A 19,703-nucleotide genomic window follows, 5' to 3' on the forward strand; every position below is an offset into this window, starting at 1 on the left:
CCCCAACACCGACCTCAAACAAAAGCAATTAGTACTAGTATAACTTAATGATAAGCAAGGCCAATAACATGCTCCAGGTGGTAGATGCCTCACCAAATACTTCATTTTATAAGGGGATTCCACTTGTGGGCTATCTTAATGACAGTGATAATACTAATGATAGCAGCTGTCATTTACTAAGCATCTATTATGTCCTAGATTCCTTAAATACATTTCATCCTCACAACCTATAGTTAGTATTATTAACATCTTATAGGTGAGGAAACTTAGGCACAAAGAAGTTAAGTCATATAGATAGTAAATAGCAGCATCAGGATTTAAACCTGCATGTCTGTGGCTTCAAAGTCCATATTCTGTTGTTTCATAGCATGAATAACCAGATTTGGGTGTGTTAAGAGGGTATAATTATGAGTAATTTTTCACCTTATCTTCAAAGTCTTCTAAAACATTGTTGTCTTGTTTTCATGATACAGTATTATAAAAAAGAATAAGTATTATAAATAGTATAGTCAGTCTACTTCCTGGTCCAAGATAAAGAAGCAAAAATTACAAAAAAAAAAAAAAAAAAAGACATAAAAATCAAAGAACTTTCACTCTTGACTAACTGCAGTTAGTGGAGGTTAAAAATCCCAGAAAGTCAGGAGTTAATGAGATGAAAGCGAGGGTTGAGCAACAGTGGTGACAAGATAAAGGGGACTATTTTAGAAGTCAACGCACTGGAATGAATTCATGGCAGTTGCAAACATGGCTTGCTGGGCAGTAGTGGCAGCACTCAAGTATTCAGCTTTGAAAAGCAAGTCCCTGTCTTGAGGAGAACAGGCAGCTTTGAGGATTAAAGAGAACAGGGCATAACCTGAGCACACGAAAAAGACAAGGATTTAGCTTTCAACTTGGAACACATGGTAATAATGGCAGGTGGATGCTGGGAGGGAAAAATCTAAGTGGGAGAGGTAAGAGATAGAATGCTCTCATGGTATGCATGGCCTGGAGGACTTTGACACTCTCGATTATAATTATTCATCAGGACAAAAGCTCAGGGCTAAGACACTTCTACAAAGAAAAACTGATGTAACCAAAGAAAGGGAAGTTAGGTGAGCACAACTCTGAGACTGCATTTCAATCTAGCTGGGCCTACTTTGGTATTTTTAAGGACTCTCAAAAGTTCGACCTCTCCAAGTCTGTGGCCCTAGGCATTGCATTCTGGACATTGGCATTGGTGCCCTGAGGATGGGAGGGGTACCGATACAGCACTACTCAGGAAAACCAGTACCTTCCACCTTAGTGGATTGCTGCTTCAGCTTTAAGTTCTTTGCGTGGGTCTTCCCCAGGTAGTGCGACTGGGCCACGACAGGGGAGGAAAAGGTCATGTTACAGATGGGGCAGCACTGGTTCTTGTCTTTGCTTCTGCTGTTCTTCTGGTTGGGAGAAAGAACACAGGTCTGATCACGCCACTGCCCAGCCAGAAAATCTTCCATGGTTCCCCATTGCCCACAGAAGAATGGGCATTCAAGGCCCCCTTCACACACTAACCCCAACCTACCTTTCTGGATCCTTCTCCAGCTACTTCATTTTAGGCTCTACTCACCATTCCCCACTTTATTCCCTGTTACTTCCTTGCTTTGTTTAGGTCATTCTTGCTCCCTAGAATGATCTTCCTTTTTTCCTGCCTGGCATATATCTGCTTAGCCTTCAAGACTCATACATATATGTCACTTCTTCTGGGAGACTTTTACTCAACTCAGTACACAATTATTGAGCTGCTTTGTGTGAGTATTCAGAAAATAATTAATCTTGTTCCTCCTCTGCATGCCTAGAGTACATTAAACAGATCTCTATCATAGCACTTGTCACCCAAACTGACAGTGTCATAGCTTAGGAGACTTTTCTGTGAACCAAAGTGCAGTGTTTGGGTATGGACCATTGGACTCATCTTTATTTCCTATCCTTAGCACCCTGCTGGAGTCTGACAAATAGTAGATACTCAGGATTTGTTGAACAAGCAGATATTATTTGTTGATTGTGATTACACCAGAAAACAATGTATTTCAAGCCTATGTTAAGAGCTCCCAGCCTCTCTCTGAGGTCTGATCTCTGAATAAAGTATTCATTCTAAGAGGATTTTTTAATCCTGGCACTATTGACATTTTGGAGTAAATAATTCTTTGTTGCAGAGGAAGAAGAAAGTCAGTCACTTCATTTGAACTACTGGGCCACCCTGAGAGTTGAAGTAATCAAGATACAAAGAGGTGAAGTGACTTGTCTAGGGTCCCAGAGTTGATCTTGTCTCTCTGAATTCTAAATCATAAGCAGAAGGGCAACTAGGGGATGGGTCCAGTGAATTTGGAGAAGGGATGAGCAAGGCCCTTCCACGCCTGTGAACACTGTAATAGGAGGCTATCTGTAAATTTTCATTCATTGAGCATCCATCAAGAATTGTAATTTTACCTTACAATACCCTTAAAAGGTAGGAATTATTATCTCCATTTTATGAATAAAGTACAGAGAGATTAAGTGATTTGCCCAAAGTCATCAAACCAATAAGTTGAAGAGCTAGCATAGGGCCCTAGTCTGCTACTTCTCATCCCATGACATTTGAACAACCTCCCATAAAACAAAATTAATGGTACCCTTGAGGGATTAGGATTGTTTCAGCATAATTCTCACAGTATTTCTAAGCCAAAAAGCAATGCATTTACACCTCAATCAGAACAGGCATTTGGAAAGTTGTTTCTTCCACCTGTTTATTCAAAACATTCAAGTGCTGAACTCAGCTCTTTCCCTCCCATTTCAAGAAAGCAAGCAGCCTGGCTTCCTTCCACTTTTTCTCCTTGAGTAGTAAATGAGAAGCTTTTGGTCCTGCTCCAATAAACCACTGGGTGGTAATGCATAACAATGGCTCCATATACTGAGCCGCTGCGTGTTTGGTGCTTTTGATAAAATTTCCCTCATTTTAGGTTGGAAAAATCCTAAAATGTTGATATTAACATCCTCATTTTTATGGAGGAAGAAATCAAGGCTCAGAGAAGTAACAACACTTGTCCAAGTCACACAACATGGCTAGGATTTGAAGCCAATTCAGTCTGACTCAAAGCCCACATTCTTTCCACCACACCAACCTGCCTGCTGGCTTCATCTGGAAGCGAGTGGTCTCAACATGGCAGCTGGATTACCTGATCTGAGTCTAGCTTCTTCGTTTCCCCCTTTAATGTCTCCATTCCATGGATTGCTAGGTATCTCTTCACTTTGTTGGCATGTTTTTTGCTCTGCAAGAACCCAGGAAAAAGATCAAAGATAGCCAAATGCCATTTCATATCTAACAAGGCACTCAAAAACACTAGATTTTCATTTGATTCATCCTCACAAAAATTTTGAGGAGAGGGTGGGAGAAGAAACCTAGTTTATTGAGTTCCTACTCTGTTTAAAGCACTTTAAATGCTATCAAATCTAATCTGCACAGCAATCTATGAGAAAATTATCATCATCTCTGTCATACTGATAAGGAAACTAAGGCTGAAGATGGTGAGGTTTCTTGCCCAAGATGAGCAGCAGAGCTGTGATTCTAACTCGGTCTATTTAAAGCCAAAGTGCATACTTTCTACTACATTAAGCTGAGAAGGAAGACGTAAGTATAATGATCTTGATTTGGACGGGAGAAATGAGATGCAAAAAATTAAGTCAATCTTCAAGTCACAGTCAACATGCATGGAGGTGATGTCTGGGTGGCTAAGAAGGAAGTGAGGGCTTGGCACGGAGCGTGGAAAGTAAAGTTTTTCTTTTTTTTTGGTGTGTGTGTGTGGCGGGGGGAGTAAAGTATTTAAAGGTACAGTGGCATACCTGGTAGTGTGCCAGCTTCTGGGACTCAGAAATTAGCAAGGCGCAGCAAACCTTACACTGAGTATTGGTAAAGAGACACTGGTTCTTCTGGATCATGTGCTCCACTACAGAGAGGAAAATAAAAAAATCTTTGAGTTAAAAACCTGCTTCAACAGTGCCATCTTTGAACCCTCTCAAACACAGGCAATGAGTAATGGAATGCCATACCATCATATCTCGGCAAAGCTTTGTCACTCCTCACCTATGTTTTCATGACGCATGCTATGTTCTCATATCACTTACCTAATTACTTACTTTACAACTTCGTGTAAGGCAATTTTCTTTACTAAGTAATTTTTTTTGAAATATAATTGACATATAACATTGTATTAGTTTCAGGTATACAATATAATGATTTGATATTTGTATATATTACAAAATGGTCACCATGATAGATCTAGTTAACATCTGTCACCATACAGTTATAAATCTTTTTCTCGTGATGAGAACTTTTCAGATTTACTCTCTTAGCAACTTTCAAATATACAACACAGCATTAACTATAATCACCATGCTATAAATTCTTTTAAAAAGGAATCTTTAAGGGCGCCTGGGTGGCTCAGTTGGTTAAGCATATGACTCTTGATTATGGTTCGGGTCATGATCCCAGGGTTGTAGGATTAAGCCCTGTGTTAGGGCTCAGTGTGGAGCCTGCTTGGAATTCTCTTTCTCCTTCTCTCTGTGCCTCTCCCCTCCTGTTTTTTTTTTCTTTCTTTTTTAAAAAAATGAATCTTTAGATCATAAACTTAAACTAGATACCAATAAAAATGAAATAATTCTAGCCAGACACTGGTGACAGGCTTGGAGCTCTCCCTTAAAAGAATAAGAGAGCAGCAACTATGAAGAGAGGTGTTGAGACATGGCAGCACCTGAGACTTCTTCCCAGATAGAATCAGAAAGATTGAAAGACTTGAAAAGGGAATCATTTTTTCATTCTTTGTAAAAAAATTGTAATGATAAATTCTTTATCTTTTTATTATATGTGAACATTTTCTGTGGAATTAAAAATGAAGGCACCCCCAAATTTATTCCACTAGAAGATCAACACCATTTGCTGATTTTACTATTTTATTGTATTTTATTTTTAAAATATTTTATGTAATCTCTACACCCCATGTGGGGCTCAAACTCACAACCCCAACATCAAGTGTTACACACTTGATGCCTACTGAGCCAGCTAGGTGCCCCACATTTTCTGATTTTAAGAATTTACATTGGTATAACTGTACATACAGAATTGGTTAGAAAATTGCATTGGGGTTTAGTTATTAAAAGACTAGAACATTCTTTTTGTATGGAAATAATGTGTTTGTTTATTAGGGAAACATTAAAAATTGGTTTCTTTTGAATAAATCAGAAGATTTGAAAAGAAGTTTTGGAGGATAAGTATCAATTAGAAGATGCTGCTGGATAATCTTTTACTTTCAGGAAAAAAGGTAAATTAATCCTGTTATTATATAGTAAACATAAACTATAATCTAATACCAGTTAAATGTGTATGGTACAAACCACGGTTAGGATCTTGGGTTCCCCAGGCATGTTGACTTGGGTTCAAATCCTGCAGCTGTTACTTACTGTTACTGCGTGATTTTATAGAAATTGCTTAATCTCCTCCTGTGGTTTTCCTTTGTTTAAAATGGGGATACAGAAGTCCTACCTCATCTGCAGTTTCACTTCCTGTGATTTCAGTTACCCACAGTTAACCGCAGTCTGGAAGCAGATGATCTTCTTTCTTACACATCAATATAGTAGCCTAACGCTGTGTCACAATGCCTACGTCATTCACCTCACTTTATCTCACCATATAGGTATTTTATCATTTCATGTTACCACAGGGTAAGTACAGCACAGTAAGATATTTTGAGAGAGAAACAGAGATACCACATTCACATGAATTTTATTACAGTATAGATATTTTTATTTTTAATTTTTTTAACGTTTATTTATTATTGAGAGAGAGACACACACAGAGCATGAGCAGGGGAAGGGCAGAGAGAGGGGGAGACACAGAATCCGAAGCAGGCTCCAAGCTCCGAGCGGTAAGCACAGAGCCCGACACGGGGCTCGAACTCACAAACTGTGAGATCATGACCTGAGCCGAAGTCGGTCGCTCAACCAACTGAGCCACCCAGGCGCCCCACAGTATATCGTTATAATTGTTTTATTTTACTAAGTTATTGTTGTCAATCTCTTATTACTGTGCCTAATTTCTAAATTAAACTTTATCATAGGTATGTATGTATACAGGAAAAAACACAGTGTATATAGGGTTTGGTACAATCTGTGGTTTTAGGAATTCAGTAGGGGTCTTGGAATATATCCCCCATGAATAAAGGAGACTACTGTACTAGTAACTTGTATCTCATTGAATGTATTCTCCTTGTGGTTTTTCCATACAAAGCAGTGCAATGTCTGGCTTAGTGCATGCTCACTGTCAGTGTTACATATCAAATTCTTTTTCGGGTCCTGTGGTTCTAAGCAAACTAATTATTTTCTATGTTGTACCTGTGAAGGTTTTTTTTTTTAAAGATTTTATTTTAAGTAATCTTTATGCCCAACATGGGGCTTGAAGCCCAAGATCAAGAGTTGCATGCTCCACCAACTAAGTCAGCTAGATGCTCCAGGATATTTCTTTTTTTTTAATTTTTTAATGTTTATTTATTTTTGAGAGAGAGAGAGAGAGGAAGAGACAGAATCCGAAGCAGGCTCCAGGCTCTGAACTGTCAGCACAGAGCCTGATGCATGGCTTGAACTCACAAGCTGTGAGATCATGACCTGAGCTGAAGTTGGACACTTAACCGAATGAGCCAGCCAGGAGCCCCTCCAGGGTATTTCTTATTCTATAACTTGATATGTGTTAAATTTTTTCTCACTGTTCTTGATCTGACTTTGAAACACCTAAAATCAGCTAACATATTACACAAGTTCTACACTGTAGGTACCTATGATATTAACCTGTTCTTTTTTTTTAAGTTTATTTTGAGAGAGAGAGAGAGAGAGAAGAGGGAGAGAGGGAAAGGAAAGGGTGGGAGGGAGAGAGAGGGAGAGAGAGGGAGGGAGAGGGAGAGAACGTGAGTGGTGGAGGGGGGGAAGGGGGAGAGAGAGAGAGAAAGAAACCACAAGATCATGACCCTAGCCAAAACCAACAGTCGGATGCTCAACTGACTGAACCACCCAGGCGCCCCCATATTAGCTTGTTTTTAATCACTGGGCCCAGAGAACTAAGCCTTACCTTTGGGGAGAAATAAAATTTCACCCAAGGCATGAGTTCTATAATGACACCAATAATCTGAGGCAGGGCAGAGTTCAGAAAACCATGAGGGGACAGCAAGCCCATGTTTTATATTTTTCACTCTGGAGCAAAACATGGCCAAAATGCCTTGGAGGAAGATTCTTGGTAGGAAACTTTTAAGGTGACTTTCTCTACTCTACAAGATCTAAAGTTTATCTATGCCAGCCCTTTTGGGCAGAAAGGCTATTGTCTGGCTGTATTTCTGCCCCTTAGAATCTGTTTATTTCCACATTTTTCTCCTATGGTGATTGGTAAATTTTTGTGAAAGACCTTGCCAGGCTCATCTGGGTTCAGAGAAACCAAGGAAAGTGGATCTGTCAACATATCTGGGCCAGAGTTAATTAATTAATTAATTTTTAAGTAGGCCCCACACTGGGTGTGGAGCCAAATTTGAGGCTTGAACTAACAACCCTGAGATCAAGACCTAAGCTGGTATCAAGACTCAGATGTTCTGTCCCAGAACTTTTATTTTAAAGGGAGAATGAGAGGCTACTCAGAATGCAAAGCTCAGGGCACCTGGGTGGCTCAATTGGTTTAGTGTCCAACTCTTGATTTTGGCTCAAGTCATGATATCACAGTTCCTGAGATTGAGCTCTATGTTGGGCTCTGTGCTGACAGCACAGAGTCTGCTTGGGATTCTCTCTCTTTCTCTCTCTCCCTCTCTCTCTCTCTCTCTCCCAAAATAAATAAACTTAAAAAAAAAGGGGGTGCCTGGGTGGCTCAGTCGGTTAAGCGGCCGACTTCGGCTCAGGTCATGATCTCGCGGTCAGTGACTTCGAGCCCCGCGTCGGGCTCTGTGCTGACAGCTCAGAGCCTGGAGCCTGTTTCGGATTCTGTGTCTCCCTCTCTCTGACCCTCCCCCGTTCATGCTCTGTCTCTCTCTGTCTCAAAAAATAAATAAACGTTAAAAAAAAAAAAATTAAAAAAAAAAAAAAGGATTGCAAAGCCCACAAGGGGGAGATGGTACCCAGGAGTAAGAATCCGGCCATCCTCTCCAGACCTGGAGATGCTGGATTTCTTTCTTTCTTTCTTTCTTTTTTTTTTTAATTAAAGGAGATGAAATTCTTTTATTGTTTTAAGTTTCTTTATTTCTTTTTTTTAAAATAATTTGTTAATGTTTATTTATTTTCGAGGGAGAAAGAGAGAGGGAGCGGCAGAGAGAGAGGGGACAGAGGATCTGAAGCAGGCTTCGCACCGACAGAAGAGAGCCCGATGCGGGGCTCGAACCTACAAACCGCGAGATCATGACCTGATCTGACGCTTAACTGACTGAGCCACCCAGGTGCCCCAATGAAATTCTTTTTCTTTTCTTTTTTTTTTTTTTTTTTATAATTTTTTTTTCAACGTTTATTTTTTTTTTTTTTGGGACAGAGAGAGACAGAGCATGAACGGGGGAGGGGCAGAGAGAGAGGGAGACACAGAATCGGAAACAGGCTCCAGGCTCTGAGCCATTAGCCCAGAGCCTGACGCGGGGCTCGAACTCACGGACCGCGAGATCGTGACCTGGCTGAAGTCGGACGCTTAACCAACTGCGCCACCCAGGCGCCCCTGAAATTCTTTTTCAAAGATATTCAGAATCTGACTTCCAAAGACTAAACAGGGCAGAGACCATGTTGTTTATGACTTTGTATCCCCAGTATCTAGTATGATACCTGACCCATAGCAGGAGCTTGGTAAATAACTACTAAATGAATAAAGACGCACCTCTCTGGCCTCAGAGTATATCCACACAGTCCACAAATATATATTCAGAATACATCCTATGTGCCAGCACTGGGCCATATCAACAAAACACAGTACAAAGTAAATAAAAAGCAAAATAGTGACAGAGAGGGAGAAATGCTATGAAAACAAAATCAGTGCTAGAGAATGATGGGGGCAACACAGTCAATGAAGACCATCTTAGGAGACATCAGCCACAAGGAGGTCTGGGGGAAATAGTGTTGCAGCCTGAGACAGTGCCAAATCTCTGAGGCAGGGATGAGTTTGGCATATTCAAAGAAGGGAAAGGAGGTCAATGTGGCATGAGTATGGTGAATGAGACAAAAGTGGTAGGAAATAAAGCTGGAGAGGCAGTGTGAGGCCTACAAGATCATTTTGGATGAATACAAGGCCTCAGAAGCCATGATTTGAACTATGGATTTTGTTTTTAGTGCAAGAAGAGGCAATAAGATCTGGCTTATGTTTTGGAAAGAATACTCTGATCATTGTGTCAGTAGACTGTATGGAGATGGCAATGGAGGTTGGCAATGGAGACAGAGAAAAGTGCATGGATTTGGAATTACGTTCTAGAAGTAGATCTGATACACAATTTCTTTGATTTGATGTGAGAGAATGAAGGAAGGAGTCAAGGGTAACTCTTAGGTTTTGAACTTGAGCAACTAAACTAAGATGAGATGAAACTGGAGGAAGACAGCCTTGGAGGAGAATTTAAGACTTTTCTTTGGCTATGTTAAACATGAGTGGTCTATCAGATATATGTGTAGAGATATCAAGTAGTCAGTTGAAGATTCAAGTCTGGAGCTCAAGAGAGAGGTCAGAACTGGAGATATAAGTTGAGAATCATCAATATATCAATCATAAATAAGGCTATGGGCTAGAAAAGAATGCCTAGTGTAGATGGAAAAGGAAGGAGGCCCTGGGATAGAGTCTTAGAGCCCTTCAAACCCTGAGAGAGAACTGTCCAGCTAAGCCTTTCCTAAATTCCTGACCCATAAAAACCATGAGAGGTTCACAAGGTTGGAGGAAGCTAAGGTCCATGTTGGGAAAAAGAACTTCATAAATTATCAGAATTCTGAGAAGGTGGCCTGAATGTGCATCTCAGTTGCCCTGATATCCATACATAACACTACTACCTCTCCAAAATTGGTCAGATTTGATATAAGAAATCTGATGCTTAGAAAAATCATTGGAGGGGTGCCTGGGTAGCTCAGTTGGTTAAGTGTCCAACTTCAGGTCATGATCTCACAGTTGGTAGTTCAAGCTTTGCATTGGGCTCTATGCTGACAGCATGGAGTCTACTTGGGATTCTCTCCTCCTCTTTCTCTGTCCCTCCCCCACTCATGATTTCTCTCTCTCTCTCTCTCTCTCTCTCTCAAAATAAGTAAACTTAAAAAAAAAAAACAACAACATTGGACAGGCTGAAGGTACTAGGTTGGGCCTCCACAAATGTCTCTAGGAACAATATATGACTGTTTCAACAGAAGATCTATAGTGTCTGAGGCTTCCATCACAGCCTTGCTGGAAGTAAGAAGCTTCCATTGTCAATGACCCTACATCTCAGCCCATAAAGCTGGATAAAGGATGCTGATGCTGAAACACTGATGTAGGATGATCTCATAATGCAATGATCTTTCTTTCTTTCTTTCTTTCTTTCTTTCTTTCTTTCTTTCTTTCTTTCTTTCTTCCCCCCTATTTTAGAGAGAGGGAGAGAGAGCATGAGTGGGGGAGAGGATCAGAGGGAGGGAGGGGAAGAGGGAGGGAGGGAGAGAGAGAGAGAGAGAGAATATCTTAACAGACTCCATACTCAGCACAAAGCCTGACATGGGGCTTGATCCCATGATGCTGGGATCATGATCTGAGCCAAAGGGTCAGCCGCCCAACCGACTGAGTCACCCAGGCACCCCTCCATGACCTTTATTGACCATAACAGTAGCCAACAGCCATACGAATATGGTCTTCACTGCATTTGTGTCTTCCCTATATTATGGTAAGACATGATTGGCAGGATTTAATTTGTATTCATATTGTAGCCAACTATCTAGATGTATGGGGAAGAGACTAAGAGATCTGGCATAGGGCTGATTTTCACAGGGTCAATGAAGTATGGACAGAGACAGCTGGTGTAGAGAAGCAAGATAATTCATAAACTTAAGGAATTTAGGGAAAGTAGTATTTGGGGGAGAAAATGATCGTGACACCTCAATTCAAGTTACAATTGTCTTTGGGTGACTTAATGTGCCTTAAGTTGCCTTAGGATACTAGGGCCAGAATAGCTGGCGTGACTAAACCATCTCCAATATTCCAATTAATGGTGAACACCGCTAATCTATAATGACTTACTATTCCTTTTTTTTTTTTTAAGTTTATTTATGTACTTTGACAGAGAGCAAGCTAGAGAGGGGTAGAAAGAGGGAGGGAGGGAGGGGGGGAGAGAGAGAGAGAGAGAGAGAGAGAGAGAGAGAGAGAGAGAGAGAGAGAATCCCAAGCAGGTTCCACACTTCCAGCAAGGAGCTCAATGTGGGGCTCAAACCCACAAACCGTGAGATCGTGACCTGAGTTGAAACACAGAGTCGGACACTTAACCAAATGAGCCACCCAGGCGCCCCATGACTTGCTATTCCTTGGGCCTTAGAATCTCAACTCAGCTCCACAGAAATTCATCAGTTGTCTGAAGTTGGTTCTCAGGGATAGATATAACCTATTTGGAACCCTGCTTCTTATTGCTTATTAGGAGGTAGTGGATTTCTAGGTACAGCTATTGTTAGAAAGCAGTAAACAACAAAAGATCCTAGTAAAAGCAAGCTGGACATAATCTACCAGTGGGTCAGACTGTTTAGGCAGTGTAGTCTAACAGGCAGGGTGGTCTATAAGAATGAATTGGACATTAGCCCCGTTAAGGTTATTTAGCTTCAGTACTTCTATCTATTTTGTGAATCCATACTGTTGATGGTGTGTAAAAACTCAAATTTTATTATCAAAAAAGGCATGAAGAAAACAAATGTAATGGCATTGATGATGTGGTGTTAAAAAGTTTTCTACTTAAAATACGTATAACACAGAGTTGAGCTGAAAGCACAATAAATGAAATGAAAAAAACACTAGAGGGGCGCCTGGGTGGCGCAGTCGGTTAAGTGTCCGACTTCAGCCAGGTCACGATCTCGCGGTCCGTGAGTTCGAGCCCCGCGTCAGGCTCTGGGCTGATGGCTCAGAGCCTGGAGCCTGTTTCCGATTCTGTGTCTCCCTCTCTCTCCGCCCCTCCCCCGTTCATGCTCTGTCTCTCTCTGTCCCAAAAATAAATAAATGTTGAAAAAAAAAAAAAAACAACACTAGAAAAAATCAGTATCAGTTTCTAAGTAGCAGAATAATCAGTGAACTTGCAGATAGATCAACAGAAATACTCAAACTGAAGAAAAGAGAAAAAGAAAATTGATAATGAACAGAGCCACAGATACATGTGGGATACATCAAGCATACCAAACAAATACATACCAAACATATATATGGGGAGTCTCAGAAGAAGAGAAAGGAATAGGAAAAAACCCCACATGTTTGAAGAAACAATGTCTGAAAACTTCCCATATTTGATCAAAGAAAAACATTAATCCATACAGCTAAAAGCCTCAAGGTACTCAAAATATGATAAATACCAAGAGATCTACACCTAGATACATCATAGTCAAGCTACTGGAAGATAGAAACTCTTTAAAGCATCAAGAGAAAGATGACTCATCCTGTACAGTGGAATAATTTGATTAATGACTTACTTCTTATCTGTAACAATGAAAGCCAGAGAGCAGTGGAATAACATATTCAAAGTAGTGAGAAAGATCAACACTGTCAACTAATAATTCCATGTCCAGTAAAACTATCCTTCAAACAGTATGCTAAGTGACAGAAGCCAGTCACAAAAGGCCACATACTATACAATTCAATTTACATGAAACATTCAGAATAAGCAAATCTATAGAAACAGAAAGGAGATAAACAATTGTCAGAGGTGACTGCTAATGGGTGTAGGGTTTCTTTCCGGGGTGATGAAAATGTTCTAAAATTAGATAGTGGTGATGGTTGTACAATTCTGTGAATATACTAAAAACCACTAAATTATATATTTTACAAAGGTGCATTTTATGGTACATGAATTATGTATCAATAAAGATGTTATTTTAAAAAATATATACTTTGGGGCGCCTGGGTGGCTCAGTTGGCTGAGTGTCCGACTTTGGCTCAGGTCATGATCTCGCAGTTCGTGAGTTTGAGTCTGGCGTTGGGGTCTGTGCTGACAGCTCAGAGCCTGGAGCCTGCTTCAGATTCTGTGTCTCCCTCTCTCTCTGCCCCTCCCCTGTTCACACTCTGTCTCCCCCTGTCTCTCAAAAATAAATAAACATTAAAAAAAATTTTTTTAATAATAAAAAAAAATATATATATATACTTTAAGACTGAAAACACAATAAAGACATTCCCAGATAAAGACTGAGAGAATTCACTGTTAGCAGGTTTGCCTTGCAAGAAATACTAAAGAAAGCCCTGTTAGCTGAAAGAAAGTGGTACTAAGTGGTAATGAATCCAGAGGAAGAAAAAAGAACACCAGAAATGGTAAATATGTATGCTAATATAAAAGACATTATAAATATTTTTTTAATATTTTTTAAATCTTTAAATAAAATCAATAAAAAATTTTTTTAATCTTTATTTACTTTTAAGAAAGAGAGAGACAGAGTATAGGGGAAGGGTAGAGGCAGAGACAGAGGGAGACACAGAATCTGAAGCAGGCTCCAGGCTCTGGCTGTCAGCACAGAGTCCAACACAGCGCTTGAACTCACGAAACGCGAGTTCATGACCTGAGCTGAAGTTGGATGCTTAACTGACTGAGCCATCCAGGCGCCCACCCCAAAAATTTTTTTAATGTTTTTTTTGAAAGAGAGAGAGAGACAGAGTGTGAGTAGGGGAGGGGTAGATAAAGAGGGAGACAAAGAATCCAAAGCAGGCTCCAGGCTCTGAGCTGTCAGCACAGAGCCAGATGAGGCACTCAAATCCACAAACTGTGAGATCATGACCTGAGCTGAAGTCGGAGGGTTAACTGACTGAGCCACCCAGGTGCCCCACAAATACACTTTTTTAAATAACTTCTCTTCACTTCTTTAGAACAGATGTTGTATAAATCAATAATTATGACACTGAATAATTAGGTTTATAACATATATCAATGTAACAAATATGACAATAATAGTACAAAGGAGGGTGAGGAATGGAGCACTATTAGAGGAATGTCTTTATACATTTTATCAGATTTAAGTTAGTATTAATTTGAAGTAGACTGTGATGAGTTAAGATGCATCATATAGTCCCTCGAGCACTAAGAAAATACAATTAAAAAGTAAAAAAAAAAAAAAAAAAAAGGGCACCTGGGTGTCTTGGTTGAGAGTCTGACTTCAGCTTAGGTCACAATCTCACGGTTCATGGATTTGAGCCCCACATCGGGCTCTGCTATCAGCACAAAGCCTGCTTCAGATCCTGTCTCCTTCTCACTCTGCCCCTTCTCTGCTTGTGCTCTCTTTCTCAAAAATAAATACATTAAAAAAAAAAGTATAAAAAATTGACAGAGGAAGTAAAATGGTCCACTAAAAAATACTAACCACAAAGGAAGTCAGTAAAGGAGAAAAGGAAGAACAAAATGAAAAGGAGATAAATAGCAAAATAGAAAATGTAAATCTAGCCATTATCAATAATTAAATTAAATGCAAACAGTCTAAACAGCCCACTCAAAAGCCAGAGACTGTCAAAGGATAAAAAGCAAGATCTATACAATGGGATTCTATTAGCAACAAAACATAATGAAGCACATAATGAATGCACGGTACAACGTGGCTGAACCTCAAAAACATGCTGAGAGAAGCCAAATGCATTCATATTGTATGATTTTATTTATATGAAATGTTCAGAAAAGGCAAATTTTAGAGACAGTGGTAGCCCAGGGCAGGAGGTAAGAGTGGAGATTTAATGTAAAGAAGCAGAAAGGAACTAACTGGAGTGACGGAAATATTCTAAAACAGAATTGTGGCTACACAACTCTATACTTTTAGCAAAAAATCATTGCATTGTACAGTTAGAATGGGTGAATTTTATGGTATATAAATTATAACTCAATAAAAGTGCTAAGAGAAAAACAAAACAAAAACCAAGATGAGTAGAACCTGGTGTTACAGGTATCTATCTAGACCTCATATAAATACTGGAAAGTGAGGACAGTAGGGAAATGAACTGGGTCCTAAGTGACACTGTACATTCATACACACATAAGCAATTCACTTTTTAGAGCACAGCTGCTGTGTTCTCTGCTTCAAGGTCCAGCAGATGCCTTCCCTGTCCCTCAAGGACAAAGGTCACTTCCTCTTTGTGCACGACCAATTCTTACACATTCCTCTTTACTGCACCCATTACATTATACTGAAACTGTTTTGGTGTCTGCTTCCTGGACTAGACTATAAACCCCTCCCAGGGGGAAGGACAGTATCTTCCTCATCTCTGTAGCTCTGATGCCCAGCCAGTCCTAGGAACTGAGCATACATCAATGATTGTCAAATTAGTGAAAGGAAAATTGGGGTGCGTTTGGGGGGATTTGTACCAAACAAGTTTGAAATTATGAGGGAGACAGAAGGCCCATATTAATTTAGTAGGAGTCAGACTAGACTAGTTTTCAAACTGGAGAAGTACATACAAGGGTATAGGTCTATGTACCACAGACCCCAAATTTAAACATATCTTCTTTGGATGTGGTCAAAAAGTCCATTTTATCCCAGGACAATCAGTTCACAAGCAACATATTAAACTTTCCATGATTAGTCTGCTCAGCAAACAAACAAACCTTCTGATTTCCGAGCAGATTACTTGACAGGATTAGCACAGAAGGCCAGACGGTTCTTGTACTTCTGGACTGGAGTTAAGCAGCTAGTGGTAAGGACCACGAAGGGAGTCACGCAACCAGGTCAGGCCAGCCCTTTCCATCCTCCTCTATCTCCATCTTACCCAGTGCCAGGTCAAATGCAGAGCAAGCTAGGAAGCTTCAGCCCAGAAGTGCCCCCCAGTGTACCCTGTTCTTCACAACTTCGGGACAAGCCTAGGATACAAAGAAGTTGGACCCAAAGTATACCCTGGCCAGTTTTTCAGGCTCCTGGCCCCCATCGCATAAAAAGGACCCAGGTAGTAGAGACTCGACAAATAGAAACAGGGGTAAACCAGGTTCAGTCACCAAGGCCAGGAAGAACATGGGGTAAGAAGGCCTTCTGGAGTTCTTGCAAGTGTGGGGCATGAGAGAAGGGAGGCAAGATACACTAGGGGTGTGGGAACTTGGAGACTGGGACAATGGAGAGTCAGGGGAAAATGGTGGGGGGATAGCAGTCTGGCGGAGAAGGTTCTGTGGGTCTCCGGGAAGGCACGAATAGGAATTACAGTCCTCGAGTTTAGGGAAGAGCTGCGCTCTGGTGGATGAGAAAGGCGGGGGAACCCCCACCCCCAACGGTGTGAGCATGAGAAGGCCCTTGACTACTGGAGAGCCGAGACCTGATTCGCTGGGTGCGGCGGCCTCAATTTTCCGTGGAGCTGGCCCACGGTACCCAGGCCCTGCTGGGCTGCACGAGTCAAGGAGTCCCGGGCGCGTCACGCAAGGGGGCGGGCCGGGCGCCAGGGGGTGTGACCGGAGACCTGGGGGCTGGTCCGCGTTCCCAACCCGCGCTTCCTCCGCTCCGAATGAAACGAGCGGGTGGGCGAGGGACTTACTGCCTCTGAGGTCCTCGGACTCACCTTCCTCCCTCCCCACTGGTTGGGCCCCGGACACTGCTTCCCACAGGCGGCGCGCCCTCTCGCGGTCGAAGCGCAGTCCGTCCGGTTCCCGGCCTTCTCGCTCCTCCGAGCTGTTGTATGGCAGGGCCCCTCCGCTGTCCGCGGCCTCCACGGTGCCCAACGCAGTATACTCCATCTTTCCTGCAAGCCGTAACCGGCAGATAGCCGCTCATAAACCTTGGTCTCGCGAGATGTGGGTAGGAGGGTGACTTTGCCGGGCCAACAAGTCTCGCGAGGTTTGGGAGCTGCAGCCCGCGTTGCAATGCGGGCCTTGGTGCTTCTCTTTGATGGCTGGTGAGCCTCCGAGCTTGTACCGTGGAACTGAAAGTTAGTCGCTGGTTTCACAGTAGCCCCCTTACTCTGATACAGGTTCGTGCAGGTTCTCACCTTGCTCACCATCAGCCTTTGACACTTCGAAATAGTTCTCTTGAAGGCCCTGTTACGTGGGAATATTTTCTCCGTTTTACTGTTAGGGAAACTGAGGCCTAGAACCTAAAAAAAGTTTACTCAAGTTTGCCACCAGAATGTAGTAGAGCTAGGACTCCATCTCCGTAATAAATACCAGTTGAGTTTCAACTTCTAACTCCTAGCCCAGACCCCCCCCCAACCCTTAAACTCTCAATGCAACTGTCAAACCTGAAATTTTATCTTCCATCCCCCACAGATACTCCCCTAGTCTTTCAGGAGCCACCATCTCTTGGCAAGGTTATTGTGACATCTTCACTAGTCCTTTCCCTTGCCCTTCAGATATTCTCAGCACAACAGCCCTAGCAGTCCTCATAGCAAACCATGTCATGATACCCTGATGCTCATATTTTCCAACACTTTCCTATCCTACTCTTGATAAAAGCCAAAGAAAGTCCTTAGTTTAGCCAAAAGACCCTATACAGTCTGACTTCCTTTAACCTCCCTGATTTTATCTCCTACTGTGTTAGCCTCCAACACCTTCATTACTGTCCCAGTTACCCTGACCACCTGGATTGCATTTTCCCCATATATTCTCATGGCTCAGTCTTTCATTTCTTTCTCTGGCTACCCTATCTAAAACACACATGTCATGTTCTTCTTTCCTGCTTTATTATTTTTTCCTTCTTAACACTTAACATTATCATAGTATGATTTTACTTTTTATCTTTTTTGTTTGTTTCCCCACTAGTAGGCACACCCCTAGAAAGTAGAGATTTTTGTCTATTTTGTTCTCAGATGGAACTCCAGCACCTTGAAATAGAGCCTGGGTTCTCATGGGTACATATAAATATCTGTCAATGAAATTTTTGATATAATTACCTTATTTCAACTTCATTTATTCAAATGCTTATTGAGAGTTTAATTATGAGTTAGATGTTGTTTTGGGCATTGGAATACAGTGGTGAACAAGACAGAAAGGGAATCTCTGATATTGTGTTTTTATTCTACTGGAGGAGAGTGTAATAAGTCAACAGATTGTAATAAGTACTAAGAACATAAAACGAATATATATTGGGTGAATGATGTGCAAGGAACATTAGTCAGGGTGGTCAGAGAAAGCCTCTAAAGAAATGACATTTTACCTAAGCCTGATTGATGAGAAGTGGGAGGCCATGTAAAGAACTGGTGAAGAATGTTCCAGGGAGAGGGAACAGGAGGTACAAAGCCCCTATGGCAGGAGTGAACTTGCTCTGTTGGGAGGAATAGGAAAAAGGACACTGTGGCTGGAGCCCAGTGAACAAGGGAGAAGTAATATCAGAGGAGGCAAAAAGAAAAAAAGAAAGAGACAGGTTTCTTGCCTGAGATCACACAGCTGACCAGCAAGAGATACTTATTTACACTGTAAATATTGAGCATTAGCTAGTGGCAGCCTTCATGCCTGACTCCTCTATAGTGTAATAGATGATTGATGTTTATGCAGTGTTTTATAGTTTATGAAGCATCTTTAACATACATTATAACATTAAATCCTCAGAGTGGTTTTCCTATGAAGGATTCTTTCTTATTGGACAGTAAAGAAACAGACTGGGAGAAGTAAAAGTTTTATCAGGGTCACACAGCTAGTTAATGACAGAGTCCATACTTGAACACCAGTCCTCAGACTGCACATCCATGTCCTTTTGTCAGTACCAGATGACCAGCCTAAAAACCAATGACTGTACATTACTTATTAATCTTAAAGAAAGTTTCTACTTATCCAAATTTCCATAGCCCGAGTTATTCACTAGAAATCCCAAGGTATAGAGGACATTTTAGTCAAAATCCCAGAATTCAAGCATATATATTTAACACAATGGAGCAAAATACAGTCCCCCTCCCCTTGCTCCCATCTAATTAGATGCTCAAAACTATTTATTTATATTTATTTATTTATTTTGAGAGAGACAGAGACAGAATGAGTGGGGGAGGGGCAGAGAGAGGGGGAGAGAGAGTCCCAACCAGGCTCTGCATGGGGCTTGAACTTATGAAACTGTGAGATCATGACCTGAGCTGAAGCCAGGAGTTGGATGCTTAACTGACTGAGTCACCCAGGCGCCCCTGAAAACAATTTAGATTTATTCTCCAGTGAATGCTACCATGATTTGTTTTCTGTGCCACTGAGGCAGAGTCCTGAGCTATGGCGCTGAGTGTCTGAATAGCCCTTTTTCTGCTTTGTCCTTGTGTAAGTGCTTTCAGTAATGGCCCAGGCCTGGACTCCTTGTTGGAACTTGACAGTGCATGTGATGCCTTGTATTTCGGGCTGGCGTTTATTTCTTCCCTGTGGAAAATGAGACCCACTTCCCAACATGTTCTGTGTATTGTTGCTATGAGAGAAGAACAATCCCAGGGAAATGGCTTTGCCAAGGGACAAATTGGCCACTGTTCGGCAGATTCTTCATTTGAGTAAACACTGATTGTGTATGTTCTCGGGCATGCAAACCCATAGTACAGAGCTTAGTAAACTATGGCTCTTGTTCTCAGGGAGATTAAACTCTAAAGGTGAAATTATCTATCGTATGCATAATATCAT

General features: G+C 41.4%; 1 protein-coding gene across 3 annotated transcripts in view; it reads right to left on the reverse strand.

Annotated features, from left to right (window-relative positions):
* Positions 1–16,882, reverse strand: part of ZNF346 (zinc finger protein 346) — a 32,023-nt gene extending 15,141 nt beyond the window's left edge. For all 3 annotated transcript variants that reach the window (XM_047090668.1, XM_047090675.1, XM_047090660.1), the window contains exons 1-4: positions 16,688–16,882; positions 3,835–3,938; positions 3,171–3,263; positions 1,271–1,415 (exon numbers count right to left, since the gene is read on the reverse strand). In XM_047090668.1, the coding sequence (XP_046946624.1) occupies positions 1,271–1,415; positions 3,171–3,263; positions 3,835–3,938; positions 16,688–16,862 (517 nt within the window). In that variant the 5' untranslated portion in view covers positions 16,863–16,882. The remainder of the gene's footprint in view (positions 1–1,270; positions 1,416–3,170; positions 3,264–3,834; positions 3,939–16,687) is intronic.
* Positions 16,883–19,703: the final 2,821 nt, after the last annotated feature.

The sequence above is a fragment of the Lynx rufus genome, unplaced genomic scaffold, assembly GCF_022079265.1.
Source record: "Lynx rufus isolate CCGP_SWC_20201006 ecotype Redwood Valley unplaced genomic scaffold, mLynRuf1.p SCAF_1, whole genome shotgun sequence".
Classification (NCBI taxonomy): Eukaryota; Metazoa; Chordata; class Mammalia; order Carnivora; family Felidae; genus Lynx; species Lynx rufus.